Source organism: Hyla sarda, chromosome 10 (assembly GCF_029499605.1).
Source record: "Hyla sarda isolate aHylSar1 chromosome 10, aHylSar1.hap1, whole genome shotgun sequence".
In the NCBI taxonomy this organism is placed as follows: Eukaryota; Metazoa; Chordata; class Amphibia; order Anura; family Hylidae; genus Hyla; species Hyla sarda.
The window spans coordinates 57,137,234-57,156,051 of record NC_079198.1 but is presented as its reverse complement, the minus strand read 5'-3'; the positions used below and the strand labels follow the sequence as shown (position 1 = coordinate 57,156,051).

At 38.3% G+C, this 18,818-nt stretch overlaps 1 protein-coding gene across 1 annotated transcript in view; it reads right to left on the bottom strand.

The window, feature by feature from the left end:
- Positions 1 to 651: 651 nt before the first annotated feature.
- DBP (D-box binding PAR bZIP transcription factor) overlaps positions 652 to 18,818 on the bottom strand; it is a 58,973-nt gene continuing 40,806 nt past the window's right edge. The window contains exons 3-4 of the mRNA XM_056542135.1: positions 10,122 to 10,342; positions 652 to 9,278 (exon numbers count right to left, since the gene is read on the bottom strand). Of these exons, the coding sequence (XP_056398110.1) occupies positions 9,063 to 9,278; positions 10,122 to 10,342 (437 nt within the window). The 3' untranslated portion in view covers positions 652 to 9,062. The remainder of the gene's footprint in view (positions 9,279 to 10,121; positions 10,343 to 18,818) is intronic.

Below are 18,818 nucleotides of genomic sequence, written 5' to 3'. Positions count from 1 at the left end.
GAAGTAAAGTGGCACTAAGCTGTGTTGAAGAGAATGTGGTTGAAGTGTCTGTGATGTGGGTATAAAAAAGGGCCAAAAATAGAAGGGACATGGCTTGTGGAAGGGGTGTGGCTTTCAAGCTGGACTGAAACATTCAGCGAAGCTTGTAGAGTAAGCTACCGGACGTCTTATAGACTTGCATGGGACTTCAGACAAAAACCCTGACTCTTACTAATGGGGGGTGGGTTAGGGTTCATTTAACTATCCTATATTTTCAGTTGGCATAATAGTAACATGGGTACCAAGTTTTATTGAAATATCTTCAGCTGGAACATACAAACACACACGCACACATACACACTTTGAGTTATTTATATATATATTGTAATTGTTGCAAAAGTTTGCAAATAAATCGTATTTACACTGGAAGTTGGATTATTTTGATTGCAAATGTAGAAGTGGTAGGTCTTCCATGAGATGAAAATTGATGACAATGTCAATGTTCTAACATTAATGGCCTGTCCTTAGGAGAGCCAGCCACTTATAAAAAAACAGATAACCCCTTTAATTAGATCTTTAGTGTTAACCCTTTGAGTGTAAGAACACAGTGGAAATATAGACATGAAGCAACATAAATAGAATTTTTATAAGAATGAAAGCATAACTCAGGAAAACACAAAACACATAAGCTTTACTATGTATTACAAGGTTTCAATAATTGGTACAAAATGCTCCATCCACAATATTCTTCAGCAATAACAACAGCAAAGGAAAAAACACAAGACACAAGCACCAAACCATACATCTTTATCTTAAAGGAAAAACATGACCCACATCTGTAACCTTTATTGCTTACAAATATAATTCTTGAATGATAAAATAAATATATCTATACATCTATATTATATCTCTCTCTCTATATATATATTGTTCTCTTCTCTGAATATATTATCTTGTGCTAAATATAACCGTCATTTGGCAGCTTAGTTAAACAAAAAAGTAAAGTGATCCAGGTAACTCTTTTACACCTAAAATATAGAATCAGTGGTGCGTGAACGGTAGTGAGATAAAGAGGGTTACATACAACTCAATATCTGTTCATGAATATGGTAGATACCTGGTGACAGGTGAAGGCATTATGAGAGCACTAAACATGATACGTTGTTTTGAATTAAGTACTTAAAGGAGATCTACTAGAGGAGAATTTACAAAAGGCTCTTTAGTATACAGATATGAAACTTGCCTGAAGCAAGTTCTTATGACAACATGTCCCCTTGTGAATGCAATCGGGTAACTGTGTGACATTGACGAAGATTTATTATTTTAAATGCACCAGAAATTCGGTGGGGTTTGCACCAAAAACAATTTTACATAACCATATTTTAATAACAGCTACAATAACAACTGTTAAATAATACAATGTCTGCAATACAAGCAGTTTTCCCATTCAGTTCCATTGGACTCAATAACTGGAAAAATATGGCAGACTTTTGGTAATCTTTTGTACCTCACAATTGCCAAAAAACTGCAGTTTCTTTTGGTACAAAAGAAGGTTTTAAAAGCAATGTCTGAACAAATGCACTCTGTCTCGCAGGGAAAAGGACCTAGCAAAAAGTAAATGTGGCTTTGCATATAGGGAAGCGTGGCTTCAAATGTGCCAAGGAATGCCCCAAAAGTATGCCAACAAATAGGCAAAAAAAAAAACAAAAAAAAAAAAATAAGCTAAATTAAACATGGTGCATCCGATGTTTAAACAGTCTGCAACACTTTTAAAAATCTGGTGCATTTGCAGAGTCTAAGTTAAGGATTAGTCACTTTTTATGAATTTCCCCCATGTCTCTATAGTGCAGCCTCAGGTTTTGGGCTGCCATTTTCTTACCATAATTCAGAAAAGAAGATATTAAATGGTTTCACCATAGCAGTAATAACCTTTTATTATGTTTTTTCTTTGTAGGTCTCCTTTACATCATTAGCACCATCACAGTCTACACTTTGAGTAAGAGCCTTTTATTAAGTTTTCTTCTTGTAGGTCTCCTTTACACCATCAGCACTATCAGTACTAACACCATCCTCACTATGAAGATCTAGATATAAGGGCAAGAGGTATGCAAACTTAGATGTACTTGAACTCCATATCACTGGTGCCCTTGTGTAGAGTGTCACATGTTCTCAGTATTTAATGGTTACAATGCAGAGATACCAAAAAGCATTAAGATTGTATTATGAGGGAAAACTATGCCACCTATAAACTAGCAGTTATAGTTTCAAGTACATCAATAGGCATACAGTTAGAAATGTCAAAGATATCACAGAGGTTATTGTAATAGTTCAAGGCTGTTTTTTCTGTGGCCCTCAGTTTCCCTGAGAACTTTTATTTGTCCTACTGTCCACACATTGGAACAGGACACAGCTATATAGCATTTTAACATGCAGGCACCCTAAACCACTAGAACCATAAGATTAATTGCCCTGTGACCATGTTTCTACTTTTTGATGGGTTTTGAACAAGAATTAGAGATAAAAATAAGAATTTAAAATGATGTTTAAAAATGTTAAAATGTGTGGATTAATAAAATACTGCACCTCTTTGTTTTCAGTTTGGTTCAAGCATTTCCCATAACAACAACTAACTTAAAAATGTAATAAACGCATTATTCATCATCTATAAAAACTGGTGGCCAATGAGATTACGGCTCTAATTTTTCCATTGGTTTGATCTGGGTAACTTCTCAATTTCACCTGATTTTATAAATGAGGCACAATGATTTCCAACATTTTCCAACAAGCCCAAACATTCAATTGTATGTGTGTAATATAACAACAAATTCTACACATTTCTCCTGTTACTATCTGGAACCCATCAACAAGCAGGATTTAATACTTGCACTGGTTATTTATTCTTAATGCAGTGAGCAGCGCCATATTTACAACTCCTAAACCCCATTCAGGTGATTGCACAGCTACGTCAAGAGTATCTATTGTTTTTTACTCTCAAGTGTTGCTGCCCCTTAACACTCTTGTCCTAGGCGCTGGCCTTTGTGGCAAATATGGCCCTGGAGGTGAGTGTTAAGAGGTTAAGACAGTCAGACTCACATTCCATTTGTAACTGCACAAAGTTATGTACTTGAAATAATATATAAACACATTAAAAAACACATTCACAATAGCTTACTGATAGCTTCCATACAGCAACACAAGATTTTATTTTTTCATGGTGCAGAATAAAACAAATGGAGAAATAGAACAGAAAAATGTTTTAAGATATGTTACACAGATGCTAATATTTCAATTTCTTAACTATATAGCCAGTGTCCAAGATGCTCAAAAGGAATGAACCAGGATAATGAACTTTCCAATTTCTCGAGATGGGAAGTTTATCACCAATGATTCTCTAAAGGCTATGGACAGCTTTGCACTGATTTTTAATTTTTTTATTTTGATGATTTGTTTTCTGAATGCAAAATTAAGCAACTTTGTAATTATTCTTCATTTGAAATGTCCTACCATGTAGCTGCTAATGAGAGAAAGATCACAAAAGTCTATCAGAGTCTGATGGACTTCCTGATCTCTCATCGTAAATGTGCACAGATACCTTAGACTAAGGTCTGCCGACTTCAACAGGCTTGGCTCTCCTCAATCTGTCGATTTCAGCAGTTTGACAAAATTTCTAAAATGTATAGCGGCTTCCCGACTCTCCACTGACAGATGTCAGTTGAAAAAAGGGCTGGAAGTGTTGAATTTTTACCTCCAGACCCTATTGTTACCCCTCCCCATAGAGGAAACAAATGTTTTGCCATGCCAAATGTTTATGTGTACAATGAGGTCAAGAGAAATAACGGCTGGCTGAATAAATGTTTGGCAGACTGTTATTGAAAGTGTATGGTTAGATACCAGCAGGGGGAGGTTACAAATGTTTTTAAATTCAAAAAGGTGTCCATAGCCTTTAAAATATTTTTTTTTTTTATGGGGTTCAAGCCCTTTCTTTAGATCTTACTAACAAGGGGGAGAACCTTTGATTGGTTCCTTACAGAGTCAATTCCCTTTTTGGAAATACTATCCAAGGAAGCACTTGGTCTTTTTTTTGTTCTAGAGACTACCTATCTATACTAATAGGCTTTCCCCTGAAAATAAAAATACACAACAGAGGGGTCACATTGGTGGAAGCCCTGCAGCTGGGGCCCCTACCAATGTAGAAATGGAACAGGTCCCAGCACTGATTTAAGTTGCAGTTAGTGAAACTTAGGAGTCCCCCTCATACTAATCATTGATACTGTCAGGCATTTGCATGATAATAAAGATTACATTAGTCATCTGTATAAAGAGACTTAAAACATACATGCTCTACTGTGTGGCTTTGCATTGAAATAAAAAAAAGAGAGTTTACTTAACACATTGTATGGTAACATAGTTAAGCTTTGTGCACAGGGGGGTGCTCACATCTCTACATTGTCCCCCATCTGTCTTCCCAGAACTTGCTTTATAGCATGTCAATTTACTGCATTTCCATATATATATATATATATATATATATATATATATATATATATATATAATCATATTAAATGCAGTCTGTATAGGGGGAGAAGACATAAAGGTTACTTTAGACCATCATACAATCTGTACCATACAATAAGGCACCCAGGGTTGTGGATTGTTTGGTTATCATAAGTATCAAAAGTAGGGACTACAGTAAATGTGCAATAAAATCTATCGCTTGTTATTGCAGTAATTCCAGTTATCACAAGGGTAAGTCATTGACATACAACAGAGCTAAATTCTTATTGTAAAGTACTTATCAATAATTTCATATTTGTCACCAAGTGATTCTCTATGACAACTGTTAATAGTGCATAAGGTGCATCCACCTACAACCACGTACAATAGTTTTTAAAAGTGCCTCTTGCAAAAAAAACAAAAAAAATCGAGTCAAATATATTTTTTGTCTTGCCATTTAAAGACAAGTACATCTGAGACTTCTGTAAATATAGAAAGTATCTATAAAATGCAAACATTATTTTAGAAAAAAAAATCATGCTCTATTTATATTTGAAAAGTGGAAACACCAATAACTATAATCATTATTTTGTATCCATTATAAACTAGTGCAAATCACAGATAAAAGCACACACAGTCCATACACACAACAAGCCCTCATGTAGAGGAATTCTTTGTCTTTCAGGTTTTCAAAAGGGGAGAAGGAGGACATGATCCAGGCCAGACTCAAACAGACATAAAAAGTTCTTCAGCTAAAAGGACAATTTCATGATACACTTTGTGAGTACAAAGAATAGGGCACAAGATTACCATAAAAAAGCAGGACCAAAATGTTCAATGTGAAGTCTTTGAGACCCATTTATAAAAGGGTGTCAGGGCCAAGACCAGCCTGCCAACAATCAGCCCTTCAGAGTACTAGAGTTGCCAAATTACCAGTGTGGGCCTATAAAACTACATAAAGTGCCAAATGCAGACTCCTATATAAACCCATGATATATCATCTAAATGAGTAGCACATAGGTAAAATTGATAGACTAAAAAAAATTGTAATATCTTAAGTGCCCTTAAAAACTCTTTCCAAAGTCTAGTAAAGTGTAGTTTGGACCCGGGCATACAGTCTCAGTTATCCACAGTGTTTATAACATGATGGTTTTCAATTTAGTGACATGTGGTTTATCCCACAGTTTTACAAATATCCCTCCTCTGTATTCTGTCCATAAATTTAGGCCTTGGCTGTAACACTCATTTACATTACACTATGTGGATACACAGCCATGCCAAGGTAAACTGCAGGGAATAAGATATTGCACGTGCAGTAACGTATTAATACCAACTTGGTTCATTGAGGTTGTCAGAATTTTCAAAATGCTGGCCCTTCGTCCAACATTAGAAAAAACTTCAATCCAAAATCAGCGGGCTGTTCTACCCCTGTGGCGGCACTTCAAGGCAGCAGGCTCTTGTGGTGCTCCCCGGTAGCCTCTGTATAGGAGCTACAGGGCAACCATTATTGTACAGATTTTTGCAGAGATTTATCACATACTATTTTAAAGTCTCTTGGATGATATCTAGGAACAGAGTGCTATAAGCAACATCTAATCTGTTAGGAGAAACTGAAAATTTTTGGAAATTTCATGGGACACATCTTAGTAAAACGAATGCTTTCTGAAATTTCTCAATGCTCAAGAAGGTGGTTGTTGTAGATATAACTATGAATGACTTTATATTTTGTGTTTTTTAAAGTGCAAAAGATGCAAAATGCGTAAAGTGTCTCTGTCATTTACAAAACTTTTCAAAGACATGTCAAAATTTCTGATCTGTCTGGATGTTCTGACCCCCACCGTTTGTTAGATGTTGTTAAATGACAGGGACTCCTTAGGCAGTGTAAATGTAAGATAACCAAACATCTTATTAGCCGGTCTTATGTTGCTTTACATTTTGTGTTAGGTAGTTTTCTTGCTAGTAATGTATACACAAAAAAAGCTAATTTCCCAATCTATGGCTGGTAATAGTGTTAACCATCTTAACATCTGTACTTGTAGGAGAGGATGACCTTCTGTTCACTTTGCAATATTGCAGTGACCTACCCTATCATGTGGAAGCTATAAAGATGAATCATAGATATTAAAGGGGTACTCCGAACAAACTGTTCTGACTGCTGGAGCCGACGCCGGGAGCTTGTGACATCATAGCCCCGCCCCCTTGATGCAAGTCTATGGGAGGGGGCGTGACAATGGCTGCACAAAATATGTGCTCAGGACGCTTTTCCTCACTGTGGTAAGAACCTATGTCTGCTGCGTACATGTAATAATTGCTGCCGGCACGCAGACTTGCTGCTGCTTAAAGCGGCAACTCCAACTGCTGACTGCCATGATTACACATACGCGGCAGCTGCAACCTCTTACCGTCACATGTAAGAGCAACCTTACATGGACCAATCCTGGATGAATGTTTGTATAAATGCTTACTCAGCCAATAATTGGCCCATGGAAAAGGGCATTTAGTAAGGAGAATTATCTGTTATTCAACCACATTGATACATTATTTCATATTATATATTATTGGGTCTTCTAGGTAACAAGATTTACATGAGAAATAATTCATTTGCCACAGTATTTCTAAAGCGCATAGATACATGCTATCAAACATAATCAGGCTCAAGGCAGACCATATACTGGCATACCTCATATGTATTTTTAGCATTTTACACCCAGTTATTTATAATTCATCAATTGGGACTGGATAAACCCATTAGTAATTATATCGTTGTAGTAATACTCCTCACCTACAAGATGATATAATCAGTTTGTGCTTCTTTGATTTAATATTTATATAATATTTAATGAAAACCATTAAGGCTGTATTCGCTTATGCTTTTCACTAAGATTTTTGCTAAATATTTTCATTAATTAAAAAACACAACAAAAAAAAGCAAAAATTGTGACAAAGGCATTGTATTTGAATAAAGCCATGAAGTATGTTTACCTAGAATAATTGTGTGTTAAATCCACTGACTAATGGTGAAACAGAAAGGTTTTTTGGGGACTTCTAGATAGTATATTGACTTCCAAAAAAATAGACAGGTTGCCTGGAGTTAGAAAAAAGGGGTAGGTTTGCTTTTTCTCCTATCAACTGCGCCATTGTCATCTATAAGCTGTCCTATTTTGCTGCTTAGCTTTGTTCTAGTGAAAATATTTTTTGAATTCAGGACAACCTTTTTAAGTACACACTAGATGGATTATTTTCGGCAAGAATTTGGTGCAAATTTGCATGATATTTATAATGGTTGCAGGTGTTGGAGTACAAATTCTGCGGCTTTGGTACGGATTTAACTTTTCTTATTGATTTCAATGAGGAAAGAAAAATCTGCAACATGAATTGACAATAGATTTCAAAAATCCACACCAAGTCAGTTTGAGTCACAAATTTTCCGCTTTGTATAGATCACATCTATTTTGCTCGAATTGTTATCTGTGTGCAAATTTCCACTCTTGAAATCTGCAACAAATCCGTCTAGTGTGCATTTACCATAGAAGATACTTTTCTTACACAGTCCTAAGAGAGTTTTCGTGTTCTTCACTTCATGGAAGGTTTAGCTTAGTTCTCAAAAAACTTCATACCTGGATTTACAGTATTCAAATGTCAAATTTAAAGTCAAGTGGGTAAAAACGGTATTATGAATTTCTTTATAATGTATGGCACGATATCAATTCATTGAGTTCTCAAAAAACTTTTCTACTATTTACTATTATACTTGGGCTTTTAAGAGAATTATCATGATGGGCATACCACCATTATTGTTTTCATGCATACAGTTTAGTTATTTTAGGCCTAGTAATTACTAGCAATGAAGTAATGAATAGTGCTCATTTGTCATTTGTCACAGTAGTGGTCAGTGTCTGGCTTATAGAGGTGGAGCATGCAGATTGCAATAGCTAAGATGCTGAAGGACTGTCCATCCTTGCTTTAGTTAGATATTATAACATGAAATCCCTGCAGGCCTAACGCAAGATTTTTAAGAAATTTGTTCACCCCTTTCCTGCTTGTATATTTGTAATACCTTTTCATTTAGCATATTCATTTTACATATTTACAGATTTTTTTTATACAATGGTTTTTCATCCATGCTATATCCATCAAACTTTCTTTGATGGAATAATGATAAAAAATACAATGCTACTAGACAGCTGTGTGCAAGGATTGTCAGATACAAGGAGATTGGCCTTTACGTGGTGGCTGGTGTATTGGATGGTGCCTGTGTTCGGAATCAGCTTTGGCTTCCTTTTCCTTGCCTATTTGCCTAATCGCTGGTGATACCCCATAGTGTTTATTAGTCACTATAGCACCTTTGTCCTGCAGAAAAGGAGGTCAAGATGGAATGCTGAAAATCGAAGAAAGAAAGCAAGGCAATAAAAAAGTTGTACAGTGGCCTGCTTTCCATGTGTCTCTCATGCCCTCTAAATCTTGTGATATTTATGAGTGAATAAGAGCATTTCTTCAGGAAAGAAAAGAAGGGATTGTGGGAGTAGATTCTCGTGGAGTTGTGTTAGTTCGTGCAACCTGGTGGGACAGCTACACATTTTCTCAGTTCTTTACAAGGCTCCATGCTGAGACTCATATTTTGACAGAATGTTTCGGTAGCGAGAAAGTTCTTGGCGTATTTTGGCTACCTCTTGGCGCAGAACTGCATTCTCCTTCTCCAAAAAGGCCGCCCGGACTGTTATCTGGTTTTCCTTCAGCCGACGAGCATCCCGTGAACGTTTGGCAGCTTCATTATTTTTGTACCGCCTGTTCCAATATTTCTCATCCTAAAAAGAAAAGAAGAAAAAAAAAAATGAAACAACAATTACAGTGCATATATACCAATAATAAGGAATGACATTGATTATATTGTTATAACTGATCCTGTTTACAGATGGGATTTTATAGACCGTGAACAATGTGTTCCTAAAATTGATGCATTAGAAGTAGGACAAATGTGTAAGCATAGGAATGTGAGTGATTTTGACCAAGTGATGGATAGATGATTGGGTCACTGAATCTCCAAAATAGTTAATCTAAATTTACTGTCTTTTTTAATTGGGTATTGCTTTTAAGTAGCGATCTCAGTAGATCTTAGGAGTGAGACCCAATGCGATCAAAACTTTTGACATGTGTGGGCAATGTGTCAAAAGTTTTTGTAAACCCTTTAATAATGGGACGATTAAAAAGGGCCTATGTGCTTTTAATGTTATTTGTATGTAAAAAGCATATATGTTTTCATTTGTAGAAATTATCCATCAGAAGAGTATTTATGGTGGTGGGTTGTTTCACGTTGCATGTCTGAGGAAGGGGGTAGAGCCCTCAAAACTGTTATAGGAGCGAGAAGGACACTAACCTCCTTGTGAGAAAGGTCTCTGTGATAAAGCTGTGACACAATATTTTATTGAATATTTTCAGCTGCATGACATTTGTGGATAATACAACAGTACTGAACAACATATTTTTTGTTTATTGTAATGTTTTTTTTCTGGAAAGGATTGAGCATCAAAATGGACCATTTCTGCTATGCAATGGTTAACACCAACCAAAAGTGGTCCAACTAAGGACAATTGGTAAACCAGCACCTAAGGTAAAAAATTGCACAGGGATGTTGTGGGGCCTGTTTTTACCTTCATTTCATCTGGCACCTGGATTTTTCTTGCTTTTTTCATAATTGGCTGAGGTTTAAGTTCTTCTTCAGAAAATCTATGCTTTCTAGGGTCAAATGTTTCATGCCCTGGCACACTGGACAAAGCAAGATCAGCAGGATCTGGGTCAAAGTTCATCATTACTTCCACTGACTCTGGATCAACAGGACTCGGACTTTCTCTTGATACAGGAGTAATTTGACCTAATAAGTAAAAATTACATGCTAGTAAGTAATGCAACAAATGAAGGATATACAACAGATATTACAGCTCCGTTATCCCAGATATATTGCCCCTTTCATCCTTCTAGACCATAAATTACTAGGCACTATATTGCCATTGCCCTAAACACCAAGGCATTTTGCCATCTCCGCTCTGGATAAATATTGTTTGCAAGAATTGCTGGTCTTAAATTTTCCCAAACATTGACTCAATAATACCATTATAGCCAATAATTAAATTCATGTTCTCCATCTATTACAACTGATCTTGGTGGATTTGTTTTGGAGAGGGTAGGGGCGAGGCACAGCTCTTTCTAAGGTGAGGAGGGGCATTTGAGCATTTATGTAACAACTGCTGGTAAAATATACTGTACTCTAAACTTATTGCTCTCAACCAGTAGCTTAGGAGCCCCATGTGTCTCATGACCCCATGCTGTGTGCAGCACTGATTTATTGCCATATGCAATGATAACTGGCATTATTGCAGACATATCAAAACCACCAAACAGTGCCAATGGATGTTCTGAGTTAATACTAGTGTCAATTTTAACACTTATATTATTTTATTCACCTATAAAATATCAGCAATGTTTGCAAATTTATGTTTTTTTTTCTTTTTTTTCCACCTTTATACATATATATATCTTTTCTGAGTTAAATGTGGCTCCCGAAAGTGTGGCTACCTAAAACAACCTTTGCTATCTGTTTTTAATGTTGGAAACATCTGCTCTAAGCAATAAACATTTCTTCACAATATACCCAAAACTGGCAATAAACTTGAGATACTACTGGAGCTGCTGTCCAATCCACAATTGGCTGACAGCAATTTCTACCAACTCTACCATACAAATGATTGTTTGTTTTTCAATGTGTAGAGGAGAAAAAGATATTTGACAGTGGCTTATTTATTGTAAGTACAAAGGCTGGAACATGCTGGAATATAACAAGCCATCTTTCCCTCCACACTTGTTTTTAGAGGACAGTGGGGACACCCCATACACATACAATATGTACCCCGCTCATATTAAAGGAGAACTCCAGAATATAAAAATTGTGACCCATACTGCCGGCAGTAAAAAAATAAAGATGTACATACCTTCCTCCGCTCCCCCGGGGCCTCCGGTAACCGGCTCCGGCCTCCGCCGCGATCCACTTCCTGGTTGCCGGTGGTCGGATGAATCAGCCAATCACCAGCCGCAGCACAGTCCGACGCGGTCGGCGATAGGCTGAGCGGCAGTGTGTGAACGCTTCAGGACACAAAATTCTTCACTACACCGTCACCTGTGGCCGGGGTCGAAAACGTCACACTGCCGCTCAGCCTATCGCTGGCCGAGTCGGACTGCGCTGCGGCTGGTGATTGGCTGATTCATCCGACCACCGGCAACCAGGAAGTGGATTGCGGTGGAGACCGGAGCCGGTTACCGGAGGAGCGGAGGAAGGTATGTACATCTTTATTTTTTTTATTGCCGGCAGTATGGGGGACAATTTTTATGTTCTGGAGTTCTCCTTTAATTTCCCTACATTCTTGTCTTAGTTTACCATTCTTGTAAATAAACCTTTATAGGAATAACTATTAGAACAGTATCAGAATATTAAAAGCCCATGCATAAACTGTGCATAAATAAGTATTTACAACAAATGGCTTCAATTATTTAATTGCTTTTTGTCTTAAAATTGTTTATCATAAGCAAGAGATACAGACAACCTCACAAATGGTTAAAACACTCAAGCAATGGATTGTGTACATGAGCAGGAACACTACAAGTGAACTGTAAAAAGGGAGTATTTGTTAAGGTGGAACAAATCCTATGGATAGCAGGCATACATCTGTGCCATTCAGACTAGCTAGGCTGTAAATGTTATATGCTTGAGCTCTACTTCAACTATGCTAGTAATTCAAGTGTGCATAATTCAGATAAAGCCTGTAAAATGGAAGACATGTCTATTTTTATTCCCACCGTCTTCTGCTTGGAGGAGAAACTCCCACGCCAACAATACTAAGGAGCTGAGGAGCGGGAGTATTACATCGGAGTGTACAGTACTGCTGCACTTTAGCAATCACAAAGCTTAACCCAATGGCTTCCATAGGTTCTCTGCATGAAAGGACCAGTACAATATAGAAATACAATCTAGATTTGTACCCTATTCAAAGCCACATTAACCCAGTCCACATCAGGTGCCGTTTTTTTTTTTTTTTTAAATGAAAATGGGAACAGATCCCAAGAGAGGGAAAAAGGAAAATCTTTCCAAATGTCTAATGATTCCCTTATTTCTTTTGCTGGGATCTGTTCTAATTTTTAGTTAAAAAATGAACATATGCAACATGAACGTGAATGCCAGTGTAACCTAAAACAACCCTGGCTATCTGTTTTCAGGGTGCAGCTGTAGAAAATACATTCCTTGCTATGGAGCGGAGGTATTATCCAAGTGGAACCCAATACTAATCTGTTCAGTCTATATAATGGGGTTACATTAATACAGATAATCTTCTTTGGACCTTGGTGTCCTGTGACCTGTCGTAGCAGATATGCCCAAAGTTGGCTTACATGTCTCCCTGTCTTGAAGTTCACAATAGAGATGATAGGAAAGCAAATACAGTATGATGGAGGCAACATTGTAGAGATAACCTGATTAATCCATAAAATTCTCCATTAGGGTAGGGTCACACTCAATGGATCAGAGCAGCGGGTTAGAGCAGACACACAGGGGGCCTGAGTGACACTGCTTGTTGTCAGACATCGAGGAGCAACCGGGTATAGTTCTAACAGCTGGAGGCACACAATGGGTTGGGTCACCGGCGGATCCGCAGCGTAAAATACGCTGCTGATCCATTACGTGTGACCTTACCATTAACAAAGAAAAGTTAAGTTAATGGTGCTATCCAGAAAGAGTAAAACAGAGATAATGTCATCCAAAAACAGAACCACACCTGTCCTCAGGTTGTGTGTGGTATAACAATTTGACTCCATTCACTTCAATGGATTTGAGCTGCAAAACAATACCCAACCTGCAGATAAATGTGCGTTTTTTTTATTTTTTAAAGAAATTAGTTCTGTTTCGCTAATGCTGCAAAACCCCTTTAGGGTGCGTTCACACGCTAGTAGATAGTTTCCCGCTGCGAGTTATGCTACATTGTTTTAAATGGGTCCGCGGACAGTCCACAAATCTGACACTATTGCGGACTGTCTGTGGACCCATTCAATTCAATGGTAGTGTAACTCGCAGCAGGTTTCCCGCAGTGTGAAACCCGCTGCTAGTAATAGCGTGTGAACGCACCCTTAAAGTCACAACCCTTTGCAAAACATTTTGTGTTCTGCAAATTTACTTCTTACTTTCTGGATTTTTTTCAGGAATGTTGGCCACTATGACATTGTAGTGATTTTGTATTTATTCTTTCACAGGAAAACAATGTCTCTTTATATGAAGGCCAAAATCTTCTGTGACGCTAGAATCTTCATTCTTGCTCTCTAAAGAAAGTTTTTGGAACATTTAGTACCAACTGAGCTGACAAATACCCAGAGCAGAATAAAAAAATACATTAACCAATACAACTGCATAATACAGAGAGGATGCCACAGTACTCAGCAGCCCTGATTCAATGCTGTCTGCTAAAGTATAGAATAAAATCTCTAGCCTTAAAAGGAGTACTCCTCCCCTGGACATCTAATCCCTTATCCAAAGGGTCCAGCTGCTGGGACCCCCTGCGATCTCTGTGCGGGGGCCTGTTACATCACGCCATACCCCCTCCATTCATGCTTATGGGAGGAGGGGGCATGATGGCTGTGGTCGCTCTTCACGCCCCCTCCCATAAGCATGAATGGAGGGGGTGTGGCATGACATCCTGACCACGGCCGCCCGAACCCAGCCTTCTGAACACAAATGTGCACACATGGGCAGACACACCAATCACCTCCCACTACCACAAGGGAGGGACACGCCCTGTCCCCTGAGAGGATTTCTAACACTAAGGCTGCATTCACACCATGTTTTTGCAATACATTCCCTGTATCAGGTTTTTGATGAAAAACAGATTCCTCAAAACCTGACTAAAAACAGTATCAAAATGTGTGTACAAATTTCAACCCATATACAGTTTGAAAAATTATGTCCGGTTGCATCCGTTTTTTAAGAAAAAAACGTATACATTTTTAACTTTTCACTCCATTTTGAATAAAGTTTCACGTCCTTGATTGAAATCCCAAGAAAAAAAAGTCAAAAAACGTATGGTAAAAACCGGATGGAACCGTATGCACATACTGTTCTGTATGGTTCTCATTGACTCCCATGTTTAAAAAAACGTATACGGTTTAATACAGTTGTTCACCCGGACCAAAAACCGTGGTAGACCACTGTTCTGGTACGGGAGAAAAAACTGACAAAACCATACAGGATGCAAAACGGACACAAGCTGATGCATCTTTTGGCATATGGTTTTCAATGGAGAGTCAATGCATACGGTTTTCAATGGAGAGTCAATGCATACGGTTTTCAATGGAGAGTCAATGCATACGGTTTTCAATGGAGAGTCAATGCATACGGTTTTCAATGGAGAGTCAATGCATACTGTTTTCAATGGAGAGTCAATGCATACGGTTTTCAATGGAGAGTCAATGCATACAGTTTTCAATGGAGAGTCAATGCATACGGTTTTCAATACGGTTCCGTACGGTTTTCACATTGAAAACGTATACGGGAACTGTATTGCAAAAACCTGGTGAGAATGCACCCTAAGTTAGTAAAGAGGTATTTTTATAACATATATAGGTGATAGAGGCATAAAGATTAGATGTACATGGTAGGATTAGGTACTGAGTAAAATTTTTTGTGGGATCTGACAGGTACGCTTTCATTTTTATTTTTCAATATTTTATTTTAATAAAATCCATCTGGGACTCAAAAACATGCAGTTAAAAATTGCTATTTAATGTGCATGATAAATGGTCAGTTGTGTGCGAATAAGCACTGGCATGCATTCTTTCAACAGGGGTATCAGACACAAATATGACTTACCAATTATAGTTTTGCAATGAGATATATATATATATATATACACATACACACACATATACAGTGATTCCTCAACTTACAATGGCCTCAACATACAATAGTTTCAACATACAATGGTCTTTTCTGGACCATTGTAAGTTGATACCAGACTCAACATACAATGTTACAGACAGTCCAGATCTGTGAAATGTGTCAATGAACCGACCAATCAGAATGAGCATTCACTGGTAAAACTCCTGTATTACTGAAGCGTATGCACTGCCTGGTGTCTGGTAGTGCCCCCTACAGTACAGGGAGGTATTACATGTTCTGTACTACTCTTTACCTGTGCCAGGATTAGCCGCTCTTTTGGACACCAGGTAAGGGCGGCTCCATGTGACTTTTTTAGGACACTGTCTACTGTACAGGACCCCGAAGAAGCTCCTGTCCTTGACATAGACCAGTGCTTCCCTAGCAGGGTGCCCACAGATGTTGCAAAACTACAACTCCAAGCATGCCCGGACAGCCAAAGGCTGTCCGGGCATGCTGGGAGTTGTAGTTTTGCAACAGCTGGAGGCTCCCTGCTTGGGAAACACTGACATAGACAGTGATTTACAGCTCCCAGCAGATCTTTATTACTTTTATATGTATGCTCTTGCTTTATTTATATTAATTATCTACTTATTTTTATTTAATTCTCACTTTTTCCTATTTTTGGATGACATTGTGGTGCCTTTAGAATCAGTTACCAGGTTTCCATTGAGTTGTGTTCTCAACATACAATGGTTTCAACATACAATGGTAGTCCCAGAACAAATTAATATTGTCACTTGAGGGACCACTGTATTTATATTTCCTCCTTTAAACATATGCGTGCTGCACGGGTTTGTGTCCTGCACATTGCAGCTTCTTTAGTGATAAGCAAACCTTCAGCGTGCAGATGAACAGCTGGAGTGCTGTCATATTACTGGGAGACATGGCAGTGCACGTGTGTAGGAGGAAACCATCACACGCTGCACGGGCTCAGACACACACAGGATGAGACGCTCCTGAGCTTACTGTACATTATGCTCCTTCCAGTAAATCCACACACACACACACACACCCAAACACTAAGGACATTCCCTTCTCGGATAGATACCCAGGATACTGTGGTTTGATTCCAAAAGTACATTGGGCGTGCTTGACAACATGACGCAGCAGAAGCAACACTTTAACCCCTTAAGGACTCAGCATTTTCCGTTTTTGCATTTTCATTTTTTTCCTCATCACCTTCTAAAAATCATAACGCTTTCAATTTTGCACATAAAATTCCATATGATGACTTATTTTTTGCAACACCAATTCTACTTTGCAGTGACATTAGTCATTTTACAAAAAAAAAAATCCATGGCAAAACGAAAAAAAAAATCATTGTGCGACAAAATTGAAGAAAAAATGTCATTTTGTAAGTTTTGGAGACTTCCGTTTCTATGCAGTGCATTTTTCAGTAAAAATTACACCTTATGTTTATTCTCTAGGTCCATACGGTTAAAATGATTCCCTACTTATATAAAAAAATCATAACTACATGCATGAAAATGTATACGTTTAAAATTGTCATCTTCTGACCCCTATAACTTTTTTATTTTTCCGCGTATGGGCCAGTATGAGGGCTAATTTTTTGCGCCGTGTTCTGAAGTTTTTATCGGTGAAATATTTCCATTGATTGAACTTTTTGATCGCTTTTTATTCATTTTTTTATGATATAAAAAGTGACCAAAAATACGCTATGTTGAACTTTGGAATTTTTTTGCGCCTACGCCATTGACCGTACGGCTTAATTAATTATATATTTTTATAGTTGGGACATTTATGCAGGCGGCGATACCACATATGTTTATTTTTATGTACACAGTTTTTTTTATGGGAAAAGGGGGGTGATTCAAACTTTTATTAGGGAAAGGGTTAAATGACCTTTGTTAACTTTTTTATAGGGACCTATAGCACTGCACACACTAATCTATTATGCTGATCCCTGCAAAGCCATAGCTTTGCATGGATCAGTGAGATAGGGGCTCGATTGCTCAAGCCTGTAGCTCAGGCTAGGAGCAATCAAACCCAGATCGGACGTGACGGAGCAAGGTAAGGCGGTCTCCGCTCGCGTCCTAGCTGATCGGGACATCCGATGTTCCGATCAGCCCGACTGAGCTGTTGGGAAGAGTTTACTTTCACTTTCAGATGCGGCGGTCAATTTGATCGCCGCGTCTGGCGGCTTAATAGCGCGCGGCACAACGATCGCCATTAGCCCTGGGTCCCGGGACCGACCCGGTGTGATGCGAGGTCACGTCGTGGTGGTTCCAGAAAGTTAAAAAATTTTGGAAGTTACTATTAAAAAATCTTAATCCTTCCAGTACTTATCAGCTTCTGTATGCGCCAGAGGAAGTTATTTTCTTTTTGAATTTCTTTTCTGTCTGACCACAGTGCTCTCTGCTGACACCTCTGTCCATTTTAGGAACTGTCCAGAGTAGGAGAAAATCCCCATAGCAAGCTGATCCTGCTCTTGACAGTTCCTGAGACATACAGAGGTGTCAGCAGAGAGCACTGTGGTCAGACAGAAAGGAAAAGAAACTTCCTGTGGAGCATACAGCAGCTGATAAGTACTAGAAGGATTAAAGGGTACCTCTCATCAAATAAACTTTTGATATATTTTAGATTAATGAATGTTGAATAACTTTCCAATAGCATGTTAATGAAAAATATGCTTCTTTCTATTGTATTTTTCCCGATCAGTCCTGTCAGCAAGCATTTCTGACTCATGCTGGAGTCCTAAACACTCAGAGCTGCCAGCCTGCTTTGTTCACAGCCAAACAGGCTGTGAACAAAGCAGGCTGGCAGCTCTGAGTGTTCTCCTTTGTGAACAAAGCAGACTGGCAGCTCGTAGTGTTTAGGACTCCAGCATGAGTCTGAAATGCTTGCTGCCAGGACTGGTAGGAAGACCCCTAGTGGTCATTTCTTCAAAGTGGAAAATTAAATGGAAAGAATCATATTTTTTTATAACATGCAATTGTGAAGTTATTCTGCATACATTAATCTATAATATATCAAAAGTTTTTTTGATGAGAGGTACCCTTTAAAAATAAATATTGGTGAGAAAACCACAGAAGCCTTACGAGACCACCGTCGCAAACAGGTTCATATATTATGAACTACATTTACATTACAGCCCCGTAGCATAGTCAAATAAAAATAATTCCTGGAATACCCCTTTAATTTCTGCTGGAATCCTTCAGTACAGTCCCGTTTGGCAATCAGTCAGTACTTATGTCTATGGCAAATGCCTCCTGGGGGCTGCCTAGTGCATGATGGTGGTTGTAGTGTAGCTCCCGGCATGAATCTGAAGCACCCCGCAGGGGATCAATGGACCAGAGGATCACCCCGCAGAGGATCTGTTTGGCATGTGGGCAGTGGGAGTTTTGACTTCTACGGCAAT